General features: G+C 39.8%; 2 protein-coding genes across 2 annotated transcripts; both read right to left on the bottom strand.

The window, feature by feature from the left end:
- Window positions 1-36: 36 nt before the first annotated feature.
- LOC145463082 (uncharacterized) lies at window positions 37-21,399 on the bottom strand. The gene is made up of 9 exons (XM_081446798.1): window positions 21,278-21,399; window positions 20,699-20,823; window positions 20,421-20,582; window positions 19,835-19,912; window positions 18,508-18,575; window positions 18,173-18,253; window positions 14,882-17,288; window positions 2,425-5,000; window positions 37-1,483 (listed from the first exon to the last, which is right to left on the bottom strand). The coding sequence occupies exons 2-8, from the start codon at window positions 20,790-20,792 to the stop codon at window positions 2,425-2,427; spliced, it is 5,466 nt and encodes a 1,821-aa protein (XP_081302924.1). The 5' UTR covers window positions 20,793-20,823; window positions 21,278-21,399; the 3' UTR covers window positions 37-1,483.
- LOC145463080 (hsp70/Hsp90 co-chaperone CNS1 homolog) lies at window positions 5,786-13,104 on the bottom strand. Its single transcript, XM_081446796.1, has 5 exons — window positions 11,420-13,104; window positions 9,215-11,312; window positions 8,812-8,973; window positions 7,972-8,049; window positions 5,786-6,725 (listed from the first exon to the last, which is right to left on the bottom strand). The coding sequence occupies exons 2-5, from the start codon at window positions 9,303-9,305 to the stop codon at window positions 6,607-6,609; spliced, it is 450 nt and encodes a 149-aa protein (XP_081302922.1). The 5' UTR covers window positions 9,306-11,312; window positions 11,420-13,104; the 3' UTR covers window positions 5,786-6,606.
- Window positions 21,400-22,189: the final 790 nt, after the last annotated feature.

The following is a 22,189-nucleotide window of genomic DNA, read 5'->3' as shown; positions in this document are numbered from 1 at the left end:
CTCTGCAATATTCAGTAGTATGTTGGCTGACACGTTGGTAGTGTGTCGGTTGTCAGTAGTGCCAACCGAGAGCAGTAACAGTCTTGTATCCATTAACTATGGTAGCACCTTCTGCTGCTACTTGAAGCACCAAACCATTTCCCCTAACCAAGAGAAAGTGATTCCAGTCAGCATAAATTACAGATTGTGCTGCTAGTCTCTCTCTTTTAGATGATATTTCTCAAAAGTTTGTATCTTTCTTGTTGTTGCTCAGTGGCCTTAATCCCTCATCCCTCGGGTGTACAATAGTTGTGGTAGGGAGGGAGGGTGGGTGGATGGATTTCAACCCTCAAAGGGGGTTAAAGCATTTTAAAAGAGAGAGAGGGAGAGAGTGAGCCTGGATAGGGTATAGTACCCCAAAACCAACCCGTTTAATTTATCCCCGGGTTCTTACGCTGACTGCTAACTCTCCCTCAAAGGAAAAAGGAATGAAATGGTTATTTTTTGCATCATCGTCCAAAATTTAAATCTGGCTAATTAGCTGGAAATAGAACTAAACAGACAAATGCATAATGCAACCATTAGCGTTTATTAAGACATCATTGTAATTTGGAACTAAGATTACTTACAAACTAAAAAGACCCTCTATTACTTATGTGGATTTTAACCAGCTGCTACGAAGACTGAAACCGGACGCGGTGTGGTCCTCTTCTAGGACTGAACCGCAGAGAGTGTCAACAATTAGATCTACAGCCGTTATTTTACGTTGTGCAATATTTACATCTTCAAATAGACTTAATGACTAAAAAAAATCATTTACTTAGTAATAAACATCACATTTCATAAACCAAAACGGGATTTCAGACGGTTAGCAATGACGAATTCGGCGAATTTATTAATAAATAACGAGAACTGTATAGCTTTTGCTTGAATCTCCCAATTTTAACAACATTTTTTTATGTAACCCAGTCAATCAGTTTAGTTTACAAAGGTTTGGCTTAAATCTTTAAAACACTATGTCTACACAACGCTATCTGGGAAAACGATCTATAAGGTAACAAAATCATTCCGACGGCGACACCAGGAAAATTGCAAAAATACAACCAAATAAATGTTTCTTTTTCATGGTATGACGTCATACTCTTCAACAAAATGTACTCTATGAATGTACTCTAATTAAAGCGAACAAAGAAAAGAAACAAATCTACAGATTATCAATCTTGGTTGACAAGACAGTTGGATGCCCATACGAAACATTAGAAGTCTCTATCCACTTAATGGAAGACGTTTTGCGGTAATAATCGCACTGAACCTGTGTACACTGCTGTTAAGTAAATTATATGACTGTCAATTGTTGTAGCTACTATACAGTAAAGACAATTGGAGTTCTGAGAGTTCTTTTGCCCAAACGTGCTCTTGGAAGTTTCATCTGTTATCGTCAGACCATGCTGTAGGCCTCTTGCACTGGGACGCTAGTCGGCCGGGTTATAAACTCCGTCGAAAACTAAAACAGAAACAAAGTAATAGACCTACGCTCCTCCGCTTAGTATGCTTGAGTTAAATGCCCACAGGAAAAAAGAAGTGCCGCAAGTAGTAATTTCATGAGAGACGCAAGTTTTCCAGATACTTTTCAAGGGCCCATTTTAGGAGAAAAGCTTTTCAAAATAAAAGGGTCTGGATGGGTTTGTTGCCGGAATCTCAGTTATCAGTTGAATTCTCGGGGATTTCTCAGTTATCAGTTAAAATTTCCAGGTATCAGTAAATGATGCAGACCTCAAATCGTAGCTATTTGTCGAAGACGATAAATATTTGGAGCAATTCTCAGTATCAGGTAAACCCTATCTTGGCCCTTCAAACATATCAGAGGGGCAAGGCTTTCTTTCTATAAACCAGTCATAACCCGCTGCAAAGTTGCTGAAACATGTTGACGTATTTTACTCAAAAAGCGCATTGCCGTCGAGAAATAAGACGAATAATTTTAATTCTGAATCCCTTCGCTTTCGTGTGACTGTTTGTAGGAGCCCATCACTCAGAGAATCACCTTTGTAGTCACCTGTTCCCATGTCTTTTCAGAAAGAGATCTCCAATTATCTCTTCACCCCCACTTCGAAACACCCAATCGAATTACAGATAGGAGAACACATTATTACTGCACACACTGATCACGTAAAATTCCCAAGAAAAAGCAAAAGCATATAAAGACGCCCTGAGAAATGGGCTCTCGTTATTTATAGCTTTGAATACCATCCCAAAATTCCTGCAACACTATAGATGAGTGAAATAGCGTAATTATTTTGGTGAGGATTCTTATATTAGAGGGAATTTTTGCTTTAACCTCTCCATTAAAGCAAGGAATATACATGTATGACGGCAGACAGAAGTAGATCACAGTAACAGAATTATCTGGCAAATACATGGTTTCTAGAATGAACTCTTTCTACTTACTCATTTCTCCTGATCAAAGTCTAGGGTGACGTCATCGCCAATCAGTACAAAAGGCGCCCAGTATTTCACATCACTGTACTTGTCTGATTCTCTTAGGCTTGTCATGGCCAGGTTCAGGGACTCGCTTGCACTTTTCCCTTCCACAAGGTGATGGTAGAAATTTCTCATAAACTCCAACGTGGCCTCGTCATCGATCGCCCAGAGTGAGACCAAAACAGAACGAGCGCCAGCACCCATAAAGGCACGTGCAATACCGACCACGCCTTCATCCTTGATCTCTCCTCGACCACTGTGGCAACAGCTGAGAACAACCAGTCTTGCTCGTAGTTTAACATTCAGCACATCGGCTATTGTCAAAATGTAGTCTTCCTTCATAGGGATCGGGGATCTTCGCTTTGGGTCCGGAGTTAGAGCAATTTCGCCAGTTTCCATGCGACCATGTGCTGCAAAGTGAACCAAAGCGACGGAACTGAGTTCTTTCAACACCTCACGTTTCGTTGCTTGTTTTCCAATAATAGGTGTTACGTTGAGGATTCGCCCGATCATTTCCACTTCCCTTCTGGCAAACGGAAGCGGATCTAGGATTTTTTCTCCCTTGCTATTGGTAACTTCCTCAACCCATGGATCTCCCACAAGTAGCGATCCACTTCTACTGTGGTATTCTTTGGGACAATCAGCAATCAGCTTTAAGCTTGTCAGCGAGGGAATTACCCGGACTCTAAAAGAGTCACACAGGTATTTGGAATCAGCATCCATAAGTGCAGCGTATGGAGCCAGCCACAAGAGGCCATCTGGGACAATGATAAGCTCATTTCCTTGAACCAGGTCGGCAACTGGCTTAATTATGTTGTTGTACAAAGTGTTCAAAGGAGACTCTAGTGAGATGGAAGGCTGGGAGCTTTCATCTTCAAACTTCACATCTTCCGTGTGATCATATTTCCTCAATGCATCCAAAGATCGATCCTCACATCTAGCCTCAGAACGAACACCAACTTCTTTGTAAGCTTTTTGCATTGTGGACCTGAAGTAGGCGGCGGCATCTTTCAATCCATGGGTAATTTCCTTTTGTCTCAAATGTACAGGCTTCCCTTTCGAGAGAACCCAGAGAGTGATTGTTTCTTTGTCAACAGCCTGGAAGACTGTGCAAGATGAAATGTTTTCTGACAAGTTCAGTTCATGTTCCTCTTCCGCATTTGACTCAGCCTGATTCATGTGAATTCCAAATTGAGATTCCATAAGATCAGTAAGAGCTTGCGCTCGTCCTTTCTCAGCAGCGCACAAAGCTTCAGTAATCTTGCCTTGTTTCAACAGAACTCTCCATAAAGCTTTGTAAGAATTGTTAAATGCATCCCGAAATCCAATTTTCCACTCGTCTTTGGATTTAAGAAAACCTCTCACATGATTGTATGATCTTACACTAGACTGGTAATAATCTGAGGCTTCAGGTAAACGACCAAGTGATTCAAAGCTTGCACCTAGTCCCTCATAAGCAAGCCCTTCACTAAACTTGTCTCCTACTTCTTTGGCAATTTCAAGGTCCAGCTTATAATAGTCTATGGCTTGTTTGTAATCACCGAGAATGTTTAAAGCACGGCCAAGATTTCCACATGACATTCCTTCTCCAGCCTTGTCTCCAACTTCTTTGGCGATACGAAGAGATAGGGTGTGGGCGATTATGGCGGCTTGGACATCACCGAGATTTTGAAAAGCAAGGCCAAGGTTGTCATATGCCATTCCTTTACCAGCCTTGTCTCCCACTTCTTGGGTAATTTCAAGATGAAGTTTGAAGTAGTCTATAGCCTTCTTAAAATCACCGAGTTTTAGGAAATCGTTGCCAAGATTGCAGTATGCCCGTCCTCGCTCAATCTTGTCATTGCATTCTGATGCAACACTTAGCTGTAGGTTGTGATAGTGGATGGCTTTTTTAAAGTCGCCGAGACTTATAAAAGTAATGCCAAGATTGCCATATGCCCTGCCTTCGCCAGCCTTGTCTCCCACTTCTTTAGCAATTTCAAGTTGTAAGTTGTTGTTCTCTATTGCCTTTTTGTAGTCACCGAGACCGTGAAAAGCGCAGCCAAGATTGCAATAAGCAGCTCCTTCTCCAGCCTTGTCACCCAGTTCTTTTGAAATTTTAAGGTCAAGATTGTGATATTCTATGGCTTTTCTGAAATCACCTCTAGCTCGATAAGCGGAGCCAAGATTGGCAGACGCGCTCCTTTCCCCAGTTTTATCTCCCAGTTCCCTGGCAATGTTGAGGTCTAGTTTGTGGTAATGCTCCGCTTTTGTGAAATCACCAAGATTGTAAAAAGTAATGCCAAGATTACCATATGCATGTCCTTTGTCTTTTTTGTCATCTATTTCTTCAGCAATTTTGAGCTGGAGCATGTGGTAGTCTATAGATTTTTTCAAATCACCGAGTTTAAGAAAATCGGTCCCAAGATTTCCATATGCATATCCTTCCTCAGTCCTGTTCCCCAATTCTCTGGCAATTTTAAGCTGTAGGTTATGGTATTCGATGGCTTTCTGTACATCACCGTGGTCTCTCCAAGCAATACCAAGATTATGGTAAACATGGCCTTCTTCAGCCCTGTTCCCAATACATTTTGCAATGATGAGACATTGATTGTAGCGGTTTATTTCCTGCTCACCTCTTGTGAGAGTTTTGGACTTAAAAGGACTTAGTTCGGTCAACTCTGCTGGTCGAGGCAGTGCTCCTTCCTGTCACAAAAAAACAGATTAAATTGCTTTAGAAAGTGAATAAACTTTCATTATTTTTAAAGCTCGAATGTTCCGTAACTATGTGACAATAAGACAGCTAGCATGCTAACATCGGGTCAACTCAAATCAAATCAAACTGTCAAGATCATCTGTGATGATTCTGAGCATCTTCATAATAATATTTGAAACCATATAATAGTTTAACTGAGACTGGCAAATAACTGAACTACAACTTTATGTACAAAAAATATTGTCAGCTTGGTTTTGCAGCATCTTTATCCCTGTAAAATTTTCGTCTCAGGTTAAATGAACCACTTTCCAACAAATAAAGAACTTATTACCTCAATTCTCGCGTGGTCATGTCTTATGAGAATCTCTGAATAATTTGGGCGAGTTTATGACAAGAAAGATTTCGTACCGAAGAAGAGAATGTTCTACGTGTATCACCTTATTTTACAGAGAAACCATACGTAGTCAGCTAAATTAACGATTACTGTCAGACACCTCAGTACGTAACGTAAATATTGGACTTTTAACTTACCAAGCCTTTCACCATCTGAGGTTCGGTCACTTTGTTTCGTTCATCGACAGACCTAACCCTTAATTCCAACAAAGTCTTGTTATTTTTATCAAGCTTCTTCAAGTTAAGATGTCTAACAATAGATTACACGTCGGAACCTGGGGTCTTTTTGGAAAACGTTACGGAATGAATTGTAAACAATTATTGGATGAGGTTTTTGTGATACTGGCAGAATAATCAAGGTCGAGGAAGGGGTTATCAGCTGAAGCCGAAGGCTGCGGCTGATAACCCTTACCGAGACCTTGATTATCATGGATATCACAAAAACCGAGTCCAATAATTGTTTTATTATACATTCAACGAAAAAAAAATGGAAGTCATGTTGTTACTTCTTCACTGACAGCAAGCAACACAAAGCTCGCGAACTTGACATGATTACCCTTAGAAATCATGCACCGCGGTCATACATGACATGATTAACGTACGTGACATTGAGTGTCCTTGACACGACTATTGTCTAATCTGCAGTTAGATGACGTCACAGGCGCTGATTTCGAAAATTCACTGTACGCTTTCGGCCAATCAGAAAAGAGATAGTGAGTTAACTGTTTAATAATTTTGCATATTAGGTCAGTTCAGTAAATTAAATCTTCAAATTCTCACTGGAGACGTAAAAGTTTTGATGCGATTGGACTGACATTAAATGCTGTGAAGAGACTTTATAGGCAGTGAGCTTGTAAAGATAATTTCGGCCCAACGCTAACTAATGCTGAGTGCCTAAAAAATTGTTTTCGATAGTTGTAATTAATTTAAGGTTCTTGGACCTGACAGCGTGTCTACAAAATTGTTTCAAGATGTTAAATGAAGAATGATGGTGAAATATAATGCTTATCATGATACGAGCGTGACCCAAAGAATAGCGATAAAATCTGGGACTGACAGATTCAGATCTGTGTCCCCGTTAGGATCTCATACAAATATTTTTCAAAGGATACTGCCAATCCCTTATCACACCACGTGATGGCTTCTTCAAACTGATTGAGCTGAACACAGGCACTCGCTCCTGACGACAGAAGTGAAAATAAACTTTTCAACAGCATTCCGTGGGGTACTGAATGAGTTATATTAAGTATGTTAAGCCCCTTTCCCATGGCTTTTTTAAGAGGTTTTGGTCTGAAAATGGGTCATAAAATATTTCCATTTTGGACTGAAATTGGGTGTGATTTTGCTTACTGGTCTGAAATTGAACGTATTTGAAGGAAACCACATGATCGCATTAACAGGCACGCATCTGGCACCATTCACAGGACTGTGATTCTCAATTGCAAACTAGGATACCATAAATACCATATTACACTTGACATACGCAAACGGCAAGGTTTGAAAATGAACATGAAACATGACTTATGTTAGTACGAGTCAACATCATTAGAAGAAGGTCGCTGAAACCCCCAGCAAAACATTCCGTGGAGTTCTCAGTTATTTATCAACTTGAAGTCGACAAAAGTAAATTTATCGCGCCGTAACAACTTGAGGAAATCCGTTTGCTCGGACGAAGCGCTAATGCTTAATCCATCAGCCTCACTAACTTTCTATGGCAGTCAATTTGCCTTTATCAACTTCATGTTGATAAATTGCTAAGTGTCTCTATTTCCCACTGACGTAGCTGAACAGTTTCTTTAGAGCTAATACCCTCGGTGTGGGAGGGGAACGGAGAAAAGGTCGAGGATGCTCGTCGTCTCGCTTAGGGGTATAAATGAAGGATTCTGGTCACTTTGGGTATTCAAGACGAAACACCGCTATTTTTAGCTGTCAAAGTATCTTTTAGGCCACACTCGAAGAAATAATAATAAAAAGACACTCTATTCTGTTTTTAGGCATGATTTCGGTCGGTCTCTCGAGTCCTGTCTACTAGCGTGTGTTCCTTTCCTGAACAGCGGTTGGTTTCGAGCCTGTCCGTCTTAGTGGTATCTTTTAGGGGTCGAATAAAGCTCCAGCCCCACCCGGATTGGTCTCCTTTAGGGGTTCATATAGGAGTGCTCCCCCCCCCCACCCACCAGGCTAATGGCTCTGTTCATTCTGAGGAGCATTCCCCATGAAGAAGGTGGACATCTCAGCTCATTGCAAAAATAGTTGAGGAGTCCCTCAGCACCGATATGGCAAAGCGGAGTTTCTGTTAGCAGCACCACCGCTTGATGTACATTACAGGCAGCCACATCATGGTTGTTTTTGTTAATACCTTATCTGTCGATGTCCTCACTGTCAGAACGGAAGCACGATACAAAAACACTTGTTTGTAAAAAGCTTACCTCTTACGATCGCTTTGAGGAAAGTTGGTTGTAATTCTGTGGCTGATTTTGCGTCACTTAGTGACTCGTGATATTTTCCTGTTAAAGCAATACGTTTACAAATTTAAAAAAAATTAATATATTTTATAACAATATATTGTATAAAACTGAATAAGCTTATAAGACAAGCAGAGTTGCACAATTCTCTGCGACGGAGCAGCAAACAATTAAAACTGCAGCAATTGATTTCCCCAATAAAATTCGTCCTGGCTTTCAGTTATGAATTAAATAGACTGATCAGGGCAAAACGTCAGTAACAGCATGGGTCGCAGTTTAGTGAGGCACGCTCCAGTACTGGAAACGTTCAGAAGACTGTGGCAGTACATTTTAGGACATCCATATGTTTTTAAAGAATATTAGTACCTTTCCAATCTATTCAGTCGTTTACTGATACTGAGTGAAAAGATATGACAGCCAGCGTTACTTCAAATAGTTCACTTTTGTGGTACAAAGCAAATGGACCTTGAGATTATCACGGTAAGCCCGGCATCTTGATGGGTGGCCAACAAGTGCCAAAAACTACTGTAACAATATGTTTGCATGAGAATCTCGTGGCAAATAATTTTCTTAACGAATTTGAAATTCGTGAATAGCATAGTTATGATACTGTATGGTCAAAGTATTGCATTAACCAAATTTGAGGGATGTAGCTTTGCTACAACGCGTACCAGCGGCGTTTTTAACTTCCCATTTATACATTTGTGTATAAAGTGTTATGCGGCTTTACGAGGTTTCTTCTCGTTGTTGATCAAAATGCTCTGTTCATTTCTAAAATGGAAAGAGAAATGCAAACATTCTTACCCAAATAATAATGTGCAACTGCCCTGTTGCTGTACAGTTTGGCGTTCAATTCTTTATCTTTGCAGTTCACTTTAATTCCTTCCGTGTAATAGTGAATGGCATTCGCAAAATCTCTTTTCCCATATTCCTCATTGCCTTCATTCTTGTAAACCTCAGCTATTGCTAAAACGTAAATGGAACGAGACCTTTGTAATTTGCAACAGCTTAAAAAAAGTTGCTACAAAATGCGAAGATCCGGTTTTTTTCATTAGTAATGTTATTACTAGTTAATTTCTAAATAATAGCGCAATCCGTTTTATAAAGATATAGAGTAGTGTGATTAATCAACAGTCTTTAAATATTCTAAAATCACTGAAATAAGCCCTTCTAAAAAAAAAAACAAAGTAGTAGCGGTTCTGCTCACCTCGTAAATTGTCGTCATCAAAATCCAGTGTTTCTTCAGCAGATGGTATGACGTCATTTTCACTCGGAACCTTGATCGGACTCCTCGCCATGGATGCTGGAAGTTTTCGGTGTTTGAGATTACTAATCTTTTTCAATGCCTCTAGTTCGAGTCAAAATAATTGTAAACAAAAATTCAATGTGAGGAATTAAGTGGCTGGATTAGTACAACAACAGGTGTTTACTACGGTTATCAGTTGAGTAAGGCGCGACGGAGCTTTGGTGACAATTTTTTGTATTCAAAATTACGGTGTTGCCACAGGAAACTTTCCTCGTTATTCATTGCTCACTTTCGAGTCGTTGGTTTTCGTAGTACTTAGTTAGAATTCGGCTAAGGTTGACGTGAAAGAATTAGGTGGATTTATGCAATCTCGTTATTTCCTTGAGATCTAAACATTTTTATTTAACAAATAGATTAAATAGATTCCATGTTTCCCTGCATCTGTTCAGTTATAGATCACAGATGACGTCAAATTTGTTATAAAAACAAAACTGTGTCACTGATGTTCTTACCAGATTTTGACGTCTTTTGTGATCTATTAATTACTGAACAGACGGAATCAACTTGTTTTACATCATAAAGAAACAAAAACAAGTTGTTAATGATACTATTCATAAGGTCTTGTCTTCGTGCCTCCTTTGCTTTTAACAGATAAACTGCAGTCCATTAAAACTAAACTAAACTAAACTTATAAAGAAACAAATAAAACAATTTTAGATTTCTTGGAGGACAGCATTCAGGTAGACTACGAGTAGTACCTCTTTCACTGAGTCTGTCATGCGAGAAAACTCCCAGGATTTCGCGCGGCCATTTTTCTTTCACAGCTTTCTTTCGCGTCACGCACGACGGACTAAGCGAAAGAGGGACTACTCGTAGTCTAGCATGCATGAGAAGGGCTAACGAAAAATAAAACTACTTCGAGGCTATTCTTGAAACGTATTCCCCTTTTGCCTTGGTATATATCAGTCCCATATTGATATTTGTGATGCACTGGAAGAAAATACTTCATACTTAAAGGCACGTAGAATAAGAATGAAAAATGCGCGAGTGTTGCATTTTAGTAATAAATTGGAATATTCATAAGGGGAACCCCCGGATTTTAAGACAACAAATTACTTTCAGTTTCGAGTATTGGGCTCACTCTTTTACACTGTAACTTCAGCTAAACGAAGAGTGTCTAATCATGATTTTAGAACTTACGGAGCGTAGAAATACGAAACATTGGGCCAAATTATTGATCTATTTAACAACTAGATCATGGCTGCGACCTCGTCAACTATCGTGCAAAAAAATCGAAAACACGAAATAATCTGATTGTTTTAGTGTATCTTATAGTCATTCAAAATTGCATCTTACATCCCCTTCACAGACACTTGCACTGGTGGCAAGGAAACCGCACCCTACAAAAGCTTCCTTTGGGAGCCTGAATCTGTGTGAGTCAATTGGTGAGTCTGTTATTCATCTGAAGAAGTACCTTGTAGACTTTGGAGGGAATTTAAGATCCACAACTGAGCTGTATTATTCAGACTAATCGCGTGACGCCGGCCTTTCCACTTTTTAATGTGCGTTTTTGGTGGCTTTAGAATAGTTATTAGGGAAACCCCCTTTTTCCAAGAAAACTGTTGGCCTATGTGATCTCATGTACTGCATGTGACGCCGATTTAAATATATATAAATAGCTAAATTTTGTGTATACTTGGAGTACAGGGGTTAATCCTGAAGATAGCCATAATCTTATTTGCATAGACAGCCAAATTGTGTCACGCTATCGAAAGTGAAAGTATTGTGGAATCTATATTTTCAAACCTCCAAAGGAAACAAGATTTGGTTTGAAAAATCGGGTAGCTCGAGAAATCAGGGGTATACTCAGTGTCCGACTGCGTGGAGGGAAACGAATTATGGTTCGAAGAATCGGGAGGCCCGAAAAATCGGGATACTAACTTCTCCGTAACTGCTTCATACCTGCGACAATGAAATAAACTGTTCGTGTTTTCTTCTGACACAATCAAAGGGGGCAAAGTGCTGTTGCTTTGGATGATCTCTATTTGCTGAGCCAAATCTGTAAAAGTATTTTTCATACCTTGACGCTCAATGTCTCAAAGTTTTCAACGCTGAATAACATTTCACAATAATGACAACATACACAACAGGGATTTTCTTACTAACCTTCCGAAGTTTAGTGACCAGCCAGTCGACCGAACAGTACAACACAGAAATATTCATAAACTGAAATCACTATGACCAACCCGACTAATATAATCGCTCCCACACATCTTTCGATTTCGAACTCCAAGGGTAAAAGTCCCTTCTTTTATTATCTGGTGACTCTCGCCCCCAGACCTCTTAGCCGGGGGAACCTTGGCACGAGGAAATAGTGGCTCTGAACATTCTCGTACCCAGAGTCACCTGGACTTCTCAGCCGGTGTGGCTTTGGCACGAGGAAAAGGGAATTATTTAAATCAGACTAAAATTCTGACCGGGTCGCACTCACATGTTTCGTTATGAAGGACTTCAGAGCAAATTCTCTCCGTTAGCAAGTCTGAAACTTGCAGAAAATCTGTTGGTCTTGCGATCGAACGGTTTCAGCAATAATTCAACTACTGGGTATTTTTGGGAAGGAAAAAAGGTTAAATGGGGGAAAATCTCTTTCTTAAGAATCTAGTTAATTACATTATATCTCCAAAGCCATCTCTTCTCGTGCCAAGGCCTCGCGGGCTGAGAGGGGCAGGCGGCTTTGGGCAAAAGAATGCGGAGAAGAATTTCATAAACTTATCGCTGGTTTCTCTTCTCAAAGAAAAACCCTTTGTTGACCTGTACCTAAAATAAAAGCGTTCCATTGCACCATCTACAGACCTTAACAACTTTTACCAAAGGGAATTGTGAATGCCACTTCAAAGACAGAATCTGACATCTGTTTTAAATCTGCCTTGGTAAAATCTGGGTAAATATGATCCCAACCAAAGCCAGCGAACGCAAGTCATCGCAAGCCAAACAGAGTAACAAGATGAAAATTTGCGTCTACTTGGTACTCCGTTTGTGCCGGCGTTACAACATGCTCAAAAGATGATGATGATGATGATGATGATGATGATGATGACCACGATACATTTAAAGTCGGCATACACGAGGGGGCTAGACCCTTCGACTAGTCGCTGCAACTAGTCCCCTGAAGAGTTTAAACGAAGGGACTGGTCGTAGGGACTTGTCCCACGAACAGTTAACACCAAGCGTTTTGAGTAACAAGTCGCAGTGACTTGTCCCAAAAGTTTGAATTCGTGGGACTTGTCGCAGGGACCAAAGTTTGGTCCCTGCGACGAGATTTTGAAGGAAAAATTGCCAATTCACACGATGGGACTTGTCCCCGCCACTTGCTGCAGGGACTAGTCGCAGGGACTAGTTCCTTCGTGTGTGCCGACCTTTACTATGTCGTTCACAGCATCACTCAAAAGCCAATTGTATTAGATCATCTCGTGTCATTTTTATTAACAATTTCATTCCACGGGTCTCTAGTGAGTTACATACACAAATTGGTTATGGTAATTGCGACGAGTGCTCATAATTAGCGAATAAAACCCTCTCTTATCCAACCGAGACGGGGGATTGAACCTACTGAAGGCGAAATACGGCGTAGATTTGGTGGATTCTAACACACTGTGTACATTATATTTGTCTCTTTTTGCAATATTAGCTAATATTTCTATACTTCTAATAATTTTTTGCATGTCAAATTATGAAAGACAAGTTAAAAGCAGTCCAGAGGAAACGATGTTATGTACAAGGAAATTTTCTCAATGGCTTTAAATGAATTCTCTAAATATAATTAATTACGAGCTGTATTTACATAATGACAACATTAGTCTACATCGTGAAAAGGTAAATAATGCGACACAGCAAATTGTACATCCCTTAAAGCTGTGCGCATTCATGAAGGAGGCGAAGCTTGCTGGCATGGTTAACTTTCATCAGTTCTACGTCAGAGTAAACTAGCACTCTTCCTCCGTAAACGAAACCCTTTCAATTAAAAAAAACAATGAAAAGAAGTTACAAAGATAGGGATAGTACCAAAACAAGTAACGGAGTTTAAAAGAAAAACTAGTTACGGGCCAAATTTCAATTCTTGATGACAATTAGTGATGTATACTTACGATGTCTCATTTCTTTCAGTGAAGTCTAGTGTGACGTCATCGCCAATAAGTACAAGAGGCGCCCAGTATTTCACATCACTGTACTTGTCTGATTCTCTGAGACTTTTCATAGCCAGGTTTAGGGACTCGCTAGCACCTCTCCCTTCCACAAGGCGGTGGTAGAAACGTCTCATAAACTCCAGCGTGGCCTCATCATCGATCGCCCAGAGTGATACCAGAACAGAACGAGCGCCAGCACCTATAAAGGCACGTGCAATACCGACCACGCCTTCGGCCTTGATCTCTCCTCGGCCACTGTGACAACAACTCAGAACAACCAGTTTTGCTCGCATTTTAACATTCATCACATCTGCTATTGTCAAAATGTAATCTTCCTTCGTAGGGATCCGAGATGATCGCTTTGGGTCTGGAGTTAGAGCAATTTCACCAGTTTCCATGCGACCATGTGCTGCAATGTGAACCAAAGCGACGAAACTGAGTCGTTTCAACACCTCACGCTTCGTTGCTTGTTTTCCAGTGAGGGGTGTCACCTTAAGGATCTCACCTATCATCTCTACTTCCTGTTTGGCAAATTTGAGCTGTTGTAGACGTTTCTTTCCCCTTTTGTTGGTAACTTCTGCAACCCATGGATCTCCTACAAGTAGGAAGCCGCTCCCCTTATGAAGTTCTCTTGGACACTCAGAGATTATTTTCAAACTGGTCAACGAAGGAATCAGTCGAATTCGAAATGATTCACAGTGAGACTTACAATTATCATCCAAGAAAGCAGCATAAGGAGCCAACCAAAGTGGACCATCCGGTACAATTAGTAGCTCATTATCTTGAACCAGGTCCGCAATCGGCTTGATTGTGATGTCGTACAAGTTGGGCAACGAGCTCTTATTTTGGAACCATGATTGATTGCTTTTCTTGTCAGGTTTTTCATCTGACGGAGTGTCACTATCTTGTACTGCATCCAGAGAACGATTCTCGCACCTTACCTCAGAACGAACACCAATATTGTTGTAAGCAATTTGTATTAACGACTGAATGAATGACGGGGTATCATCCACTGCAAGGGGATCGTCAAGTGCTGTCTGTCTAAACTGGACGGATCTGTCTTGTAAGATTACCCAGAAATTGATTGTACCATTAACAATGGCCTGAAAAACTGTATTTGATGGAATATCGCTCAATTCTCTATCTTTCATATTTTCTTGTTCATTGAACAGGGATGGTCCTGTTGGAATACCATACTGCGATGCCATCAGGTCAGTTAAAGCTTGGGCTCGTCCTTCTTCAGCAGCGAACAAAGCTTCAACAATCCTATCTTGTCTTAACAAAATCCTCCAAACACGAGTGTAGGAAACATCATATAAATCTCTAAAACCAATTTTCCACTTGTCACAGTGAAGATCGATTCTTATTTCATTCAACAACCTAACGCTTGACATGTAACATTCTTGTGCTTCAAGGAAACGACCCAGTGATTCCAAGTTTTCACCTAGCACATGGTATGATTTCGCTTCCCCAGTCTTGTCTCCTGCTTCTTTGGCAATTCTAAGGTGTAGATTGTGGTGGTCTATTGACTCTTCGAAATCACCGAGGCTGTAAAAAGCATTGCCAAGATTGGCATGCGTACGTCCCTCCAAAGATTTGTCTCCGGTTTCTTTGGCAAGCGTAAGGCATGAGTTATAGTAGGTTATAGCTTTTTCGTAATCACCGAGAATCTGGAAGGTATTGCCGAGATTACAATACGATTTTCCTTCCTCAATCTTTTTTCCAATTTCTTTAGAAATTTTAAGTGACAAGTTAAAGTAATCCAGAGCTGTTTCGAAGTTATCGAGGCTATTCATAGCGATTCCAAGATTGCCATACGCCTGTCCTTCTAGACTCTTGTTCTCCACTTCCTTCGCAATTTTAAGGCACAATTTGTGGTAGTCTACGGCTTTTAGAAAATCACCGAGACTGTGAAAAGCAATGCCAAGATTGCCATAAGCACTCCCCTCCGCAACTTTGTCTCCCAACTCCTTGGCAAGTTCAATTTGCTGGTTATGGTAGCTTATGGCTGTCTGAAAATCACCGAGACTGTGAAAAGCATTTCCAAGATTGCCATAAGCATGTCCCTCTCCGGCTTTGTCTCCTACTTCCTTGGTAATTTTGAGATGAAGGTTGTAGTACTCTATGGATTTCTTAAAATCACCAAGGTTCTTCAAAACAATGCCAAGATTGCCATAAGCACTTCCCTCTCCAGCTTTGTCTCCCACTTCTTTGGCAATTTTAAGATGTTGGTTGTGGTAATTTACAGCTCTTTGCAAATTACCGAGACATCGACAAGCATTGCCAAGACTGCCGTAAAGACTGCCTTCCGCAACTTTGTCTCCCGTTTCTTTAACGGTTTTAAGATGTAGGTTGTAGTGGTCAACGGCTTCTTCAACATCACCGAGACTTTGTAGAGCATTTGCAAGGTTACTGTAAGCTGTTCCTTCCATAACCTTGTCTGTCAATTCCTTCGCAATTTTAAGACATAATTCGTGGTAGTCTAAAGCTGTTTGAAAATCTCCTAAACTGTGAAAAACATTTCCAAGATTGCAATAAACTTTTCCTTCGCCAGCCTTGTCTCCCAATTCTTTGACAATTTTAAGATGTAGTTTGTGCTGCTCTTTCGCCTTTTTATAATCACCGAGACTGTGAAAATAACAACCAAGATTGGCATGCGCGGCACCTTCTCCAGCTTTGTCTCCAATTTCTTTGGCAATTTTCAAATGTAGTTTCTGGCAAGACATGGCTTTCTTGATATCTCCAAGTCTATGAAAAGTATTTCCGAGATTAGCATACGCGCTTCCTTCCATAGCCTTGTCTCCCACTTGCTTAGAGATCTTAATACAAGCGTTGTAGTGGTCTGCTGCTGTTTCAAAATCACCGAGATGGTCGAGAGTATTTCCAAGATTGCCATAAGCTTTTCCTTCGCCAACCTTGTCGCCCACTTCTTTGGCAATTACAAGATGTAGATTATGGTGCTCTATGGATTTTTTGAGGTCACCGAGAGAGTGAAATGCGTTTCCAAGGTTGCCGTGAACAATTCCCTCCGTAATCTTGCTTCCTATTTCTTTGGTAACTTTAAGTTGTAAGTTGTAATAGACAACGGCTTTCTGGATATCACCGAGTTTTTCCATAGCATTTCCTAGGTTGCCATAGGCACGTTCTTCCCCGGCCTTGTCTCCTATTTGTTTGGCAATTTCAAGACTTTGTTCTTGGTAGACGACGGCTCTTTGAACATCACCCAGACCGAGAAATGCATTTGCAAGGTTACAAAAGGTATTTCCTTCTGCCGTTTTGTCTTCTATTTCTCTAGCAATTCGAAGACTTTCCATTTGGTGGTCGACAGCTGCTTGAAAATGACCCAATCCGCCGAATGCGATACCGAGGCCTCCATAAGCGCAACCTTCACCAGCCTTGTCTCCCTCTTCTTTAGCAATTTTAAGACGAAGTCTTTGATATTCTATTGCTGTTTTGAAATCACCAAGACTGGCAAACGCGGTACCCAGATTGCCATACGCATTTCCTTCGCCAACTTTATTTCCCACCTCTTTGGCAATTTTTAGATGCAAATTGTGATAGTCCAGGGATTTTTTTAAATCACCGAGATTGTTGAAAGCACAGCCAAGATTGCAATACGCAGCTCCTTCCTCAGCTTTACTCCCCAGTTCTTTGGCAATGTTAAGATGCAGTTTGTGGTAGTGTATGGCTTTATTAAAATCTCCGAGTCTATGAAAAGCAATGCCTAGATTGCAATAAGCAATACCCTCCTCAGCCTTGTCTCCTTCTTCTTTGGCAATTTTAAGATACATGTTGAGGCCCTCTATGGCGTTTCCGTAATTACCCACTGTGTATAAGACTCTACCAAGATTCTCGTAAGCATTTCCTTTAATTTCTTGGGTAATTTGGATATGCATTTTTTGAGAATTCACGCCGTCTTCATCTGTTGTAGACGATTCCAGACTCTGTGCGGGCAGTAGCAGACGCACGATCAGATTTTATTTATTTATTTATATACTTATTTATTTATTTATTTATTTATTTATTTATTGATCTCTTTTTTACAATTGTGTTTTGTTAATACTATATGGTTAGCTTTGCGAGGGGGAAACGGGAAGTAAATTTAATTAATCTTGACTTCGCGATTGGCTACCTTAACAGACTTATCTTGCCCTCTCAGGTTACCCGTTGGGTTGGGGTTGGCCATTGCCGTTGCCAGTTCGCTGTTGTTTTCCTGGTTCTCAAAACGTCGAAACGCAAGCATTGTGATAATGCTCCAAAACAGGAACAAATGACTGCGTCTCTGTCCATGAACACGTAAAAATCCAATATCTAGCCATCTTGATCTCACGCTTGGTCTATAACCCATATATGTATTTAATAATTATCGTACGAGCCCGCGTTGGACATGAGATGATAGATAGCCAACTCGGCGCAAGTAGAATAACTGTTTGATTAAAATCGCCCCCCATATATAGAGAACTACACTAAAACAAAAACGTCTCTCCCCCAACCCCCTGAAACTGCGTACGCTCACCATATTTGTCGAGCATGGTATAATTAATATATTGCTCCCATATACCATGATGGCTAAGCCAATGAAAACTCTTGAATTTGGTCAGCCAATGATCCAGTTTCTAAAAAATATATATTCCTTAGTTTTTTTCTGCGTCATATGACATGCTGATTTCCACATTAATCTTGTTGTCAACCTTACCATGCTTTTCGTAGTCTGAGTATCGGAATTCTCTCTCGCTTCTTTTGTTTCATGCAGCTTTTTTTGCTCTTTAACAGCCCTTTTCCTCGATTCCAACAACTTTCGATCATTTTTGTCAACCTTCTTGAAGTTAGGGTAGGTAACAACTGAATTGCTCAAGCTGACTTTAAAGAAAAAAATTATTTAAGAGACAACTGTAAAATAATTTACAGCGACATTTATATTTCCCGATTACTTTCGAACTGAATTCTTTTCCTTCTATGCATGCAGACATGAAGAGCCCAAAATAAAATGTCCTTTCTCCCCATTTTCCAGACTTTGTTTAAGCACAATGCAAAGAAGGGTAGAGCAAGGTAGAATGTTTTAAAGGATACTGCTAATCCTTTGTCGCAAAACACGATGGCTTCTTCAAACTGATTCAGCTGAATACACGCCTCTACCCCTGGTGACATAAATGATTTCCTTATTACACTTTATTAAATGATGATATCTGTCTTTTTTATACAATGCTCACAAAATCAAGATTTATTATTCATGTAAAAGAAAACATAAAAGGAACCGTCAGAAGTTATCCCTATCGGAAGACGTTCCCTACTTAAAATATGCAATGGCTCTAACGAGCTCTTAAGGCTTAGTAGAGGGTAGGAATAGGGTTAAACTGATAGCTAAGAATTGGTTAAAATTTTAACTGCCAGCTGAGAGTTAACGCGTTTTTTAACTTGTAACTGAGATCTGTAAACGTATACTACCGCTGAGGAATGGGCTGAAATCTTGAATGAAAGCCAAAAATTGGCGAAAATGTTACTGATAACTGTGATTTTAAATGCACCCTATGCAGGTCCTCTCAGACGACACTCAAGGCTGTTGCTGACCTTTAGAAACTAAAAATCTTGCCGATAAAGTGGAATTATATGCCATCTATTCATAGGTGTTGCATCATAAGAGCTTAATTACATTACAAGCTCTTCTGATTCAACTAGGATATAGAGGATATTACACGGTGGCTCGAAGATATGAATTTTATGTTCTCGTGGCAAGAACAATATCTCACGAGTGAGCGAAGCGAACGAGTGAGATATTGTTCTTGCCACGAGAACATAAAATTCATATCTTCGAGCCAACGTGTAATGTTCTTTTTATTATATGGAGAAACCAATTCAACAAAAGCAAAAGGCGGGAATCGTGACGTCATTGAACGATACGACACTCACAAAGGTGACATACGGAAAATACGCCACTCGGGTCCCGGATGAAGTGGCGTATGGAATCTTCGAGTGGTTTAGTTCCCAGTAAAACACTCTTCTCTATATAATAAAATTTCTTTTAGACGTTCAGATAGTTGGAGTGTAGCGCAAAAACAAGGCGAACGAAAAAAAGGGGAGAAGCGTAGAGCGGGAAGGCACAAGAAGTCCCTTTCTACTTTTTTCGTCGGCCGTTTTTCGCGTTGCGCTCCATCCATCCAACTGAACGCCTGGACAAGGCTACAACTAGTTAAAGCGTACAAATTTACCCGGTTTACGAAACATCAGAAGAGAGTTTTTCTAACTAAAAGAAAAACCTAAATGCCTACAAAGGATTCGACTTCCACCTTGTATTGATAAATTTGATCACATGAGCGATGACAATCGGTGCAAGATACGAGAAACTGTCAAAAGATTATCAAAAAGTATTAAGATGTTTCACTTTGAAATATAACCCTACCTCTTATAATCGCCTTGAGGTAGGATGGTTGCGATTGAATCGCAGCTTTTGCATCACTTAGTGAGTCGTAATAATTTCCTGTAGGAAGAATGGGTGCTCATTAAACTGATATACTTCAAAAGAATTGAAAGTTACAAGTGAGCTAAGAAACAAAATAACAATACTGGCTCCACCGGCAAACTTTAACGATAAATAACAAGTTATATGTAATTAACATTTGTTCTGTAATTTAATTATTAAGTATAGAAACATAACCAGATTGATCCGTTTTGTTCAATGACGTTGTCGTTGCTTTCTGACGGTCTTTCACTTTCCAAGAATTGCGACAGCCGCACCCAGTAAAATTTTAAAGCAAAAACGTGATCATAGGGATATCACACGCACAGTTAACAAAATTTGAACTACGCTGATCTATCAAGGTATCCAAGCTGATCATTCAGTGTGTTCAAAACGAAAAAAAAAACTTACCAGCTCTTGTGCCCAGCATCAAATCAAGAACCATGCCTGGTATCTTTAGCCTGAACAAAGGTTCCGATGGTTCAACGTGCATAAAGTTAAAAAATTACAAAACAAAATCGATTCTCACCCATGTAAAAATAAGCGGTAGCCCTGTTGCTGTAGAGTTTTGCGTTCAATCCTTCATCCTTACACTTCACTTTGATTCCTTCAGTGTAGAAGTAAATGGCTTTGCTGAAATCTTTCTTTCTGTATTCATCATTGCCTTCATTCTTGTAAATCTCTGCTATTGCTGTAAAATAAATGTAAAGAACTGTTGGTAAATGAGTTAGATAAGGATTAAAAATCTTCTTTAGAACGGTGGCTCAGTCTTACATTTCGGCTCTTTTTATAGTCAAGACACCTCACCTCTTAAAGTGCCGTCATCAAACTCCAGTACACAGTTTTCATCAAGCGGTGGGACATTGCTTTCATTTTCAGCTTTCCCTAAACCACTTGCCATGAATGCTGAAAAATCAGGAGACCTCTCCAGTCTGAAAACGTCGAATTGTTAGTTGCTTTATGATGCCTCAGTAAAGATCAAATATTTTATAGATCAATGAAAATAGGAAACGAAAATCATATTTATAGCACGCACAACAAGATCTTGTTTTCCTCTGATATCAAACCCCGCAATAATTTTTTTTGAGTTCGCGAAATAACTAGAAAGATGAAATATATGGAATTATGTGGAGAAACGTTTTAAGTGTTTTGTCAGGTCCCATATGCATATACCTGGCTCATTTCAAGGTTTTGGTCAGGTCATATTAAAATTTCATTATTTATTACTACTGACACACCTTCTCAACCAATGATTGTGTGCCAAGGAAAATAAATAGCTGTACAGTATGTAACAAGAAGCAGTTTTGGGGGATAAGAGTGCATGATTTTCGCGCATTTTCTAGACACCGTAAACGCTTACGGACGGACTTACGCAGAAATACGTACCTCTGATAATGAAATAAAATCCTCCTTCACGTTTTCCTTCAACCTGTGTGCTAGTGAATTATGCTTGCTGTGGATGAGCCTCAAATAAATAGCCACTGGAATTTCAATTTTTATGCTCTGATTCGAAGAAACTGAAGCTTTATGTGTCGCGTGATCGAGTGTCCAATAACAGCACGCTATTTCTAAACATAGGGTTGTTACGAGTTATGTAAACACGGTCGAAACTGACAAACATTAATTATTTTCTTTGCGTCACTGTCAAAAACTCGCAGAATCAACCTCATTAACTAGATAAAGTATAGCATCATTTCTGAGCCGGTCTGTTCAGTTCTCGTTTGAGCCGGTTCCTTGTTATAGAAAATGCACCCTCCATAAAATTAGCGCGAACGGCACAACAATTCGTAGTTAGATTAAGTCATTAAATTTCAAGGTCCTGTTAAAAATATATAGTATCTTTATTCAGTGTTACACTAATTGTTAAAATTTAATGCAGAATCTTTTTTGTCCTGGTGTCCGATGGTGTTCTTTAACTGACATGCAGAAAATTCAGAGATTTAAGATCTAGAACGACTACTTTTTTCTAATTTCTTCTCGTATTCAGTGGTTAATATCTCTTTCTGAGGGAGATCGAGCTATTTGGCTCTGTTCTGGTTTTGGTCTACACCTTTCCATGCATAACACAAGTGTCAATTTACTATAATAAGTTTTGGGAAATAACTCAAGTTGAAAATGAAACTTTGCACAATATTTGTGCTGAGTCGCTGATTCAAGCCTCACTAGGGTAATAATTTATTTTGAGAAGACAGCTTTTCTCGGCTATTTCTTGTAATCAAGAGGATCACTTTCATTTGAATACCAAAACGATGTGAAAGTTTAATAAACCTTAATGATTTCTCTACAAAGTCAATTATG

Source organism: Orbicella franksi, chromosome 12 (genome assembly GCF_964199315.1).
Source record: "Orbicella franksi chromosome 12, jaOrbFran1.1, whole genome shotgun sequence".
In the NCBI taxonomy this organism is placed as follows: Eukaryota; Metazoa; Cnidaria; class Anthozoa; order Scleractinia; family Merulinidae; genus Orbicella; species Orbicella franksi.
The sequence above is the reverse complement of the archived record's forward strand: the minus strand, read 5'-3'. Positions and strand labels throughout refer to the sequence as shown.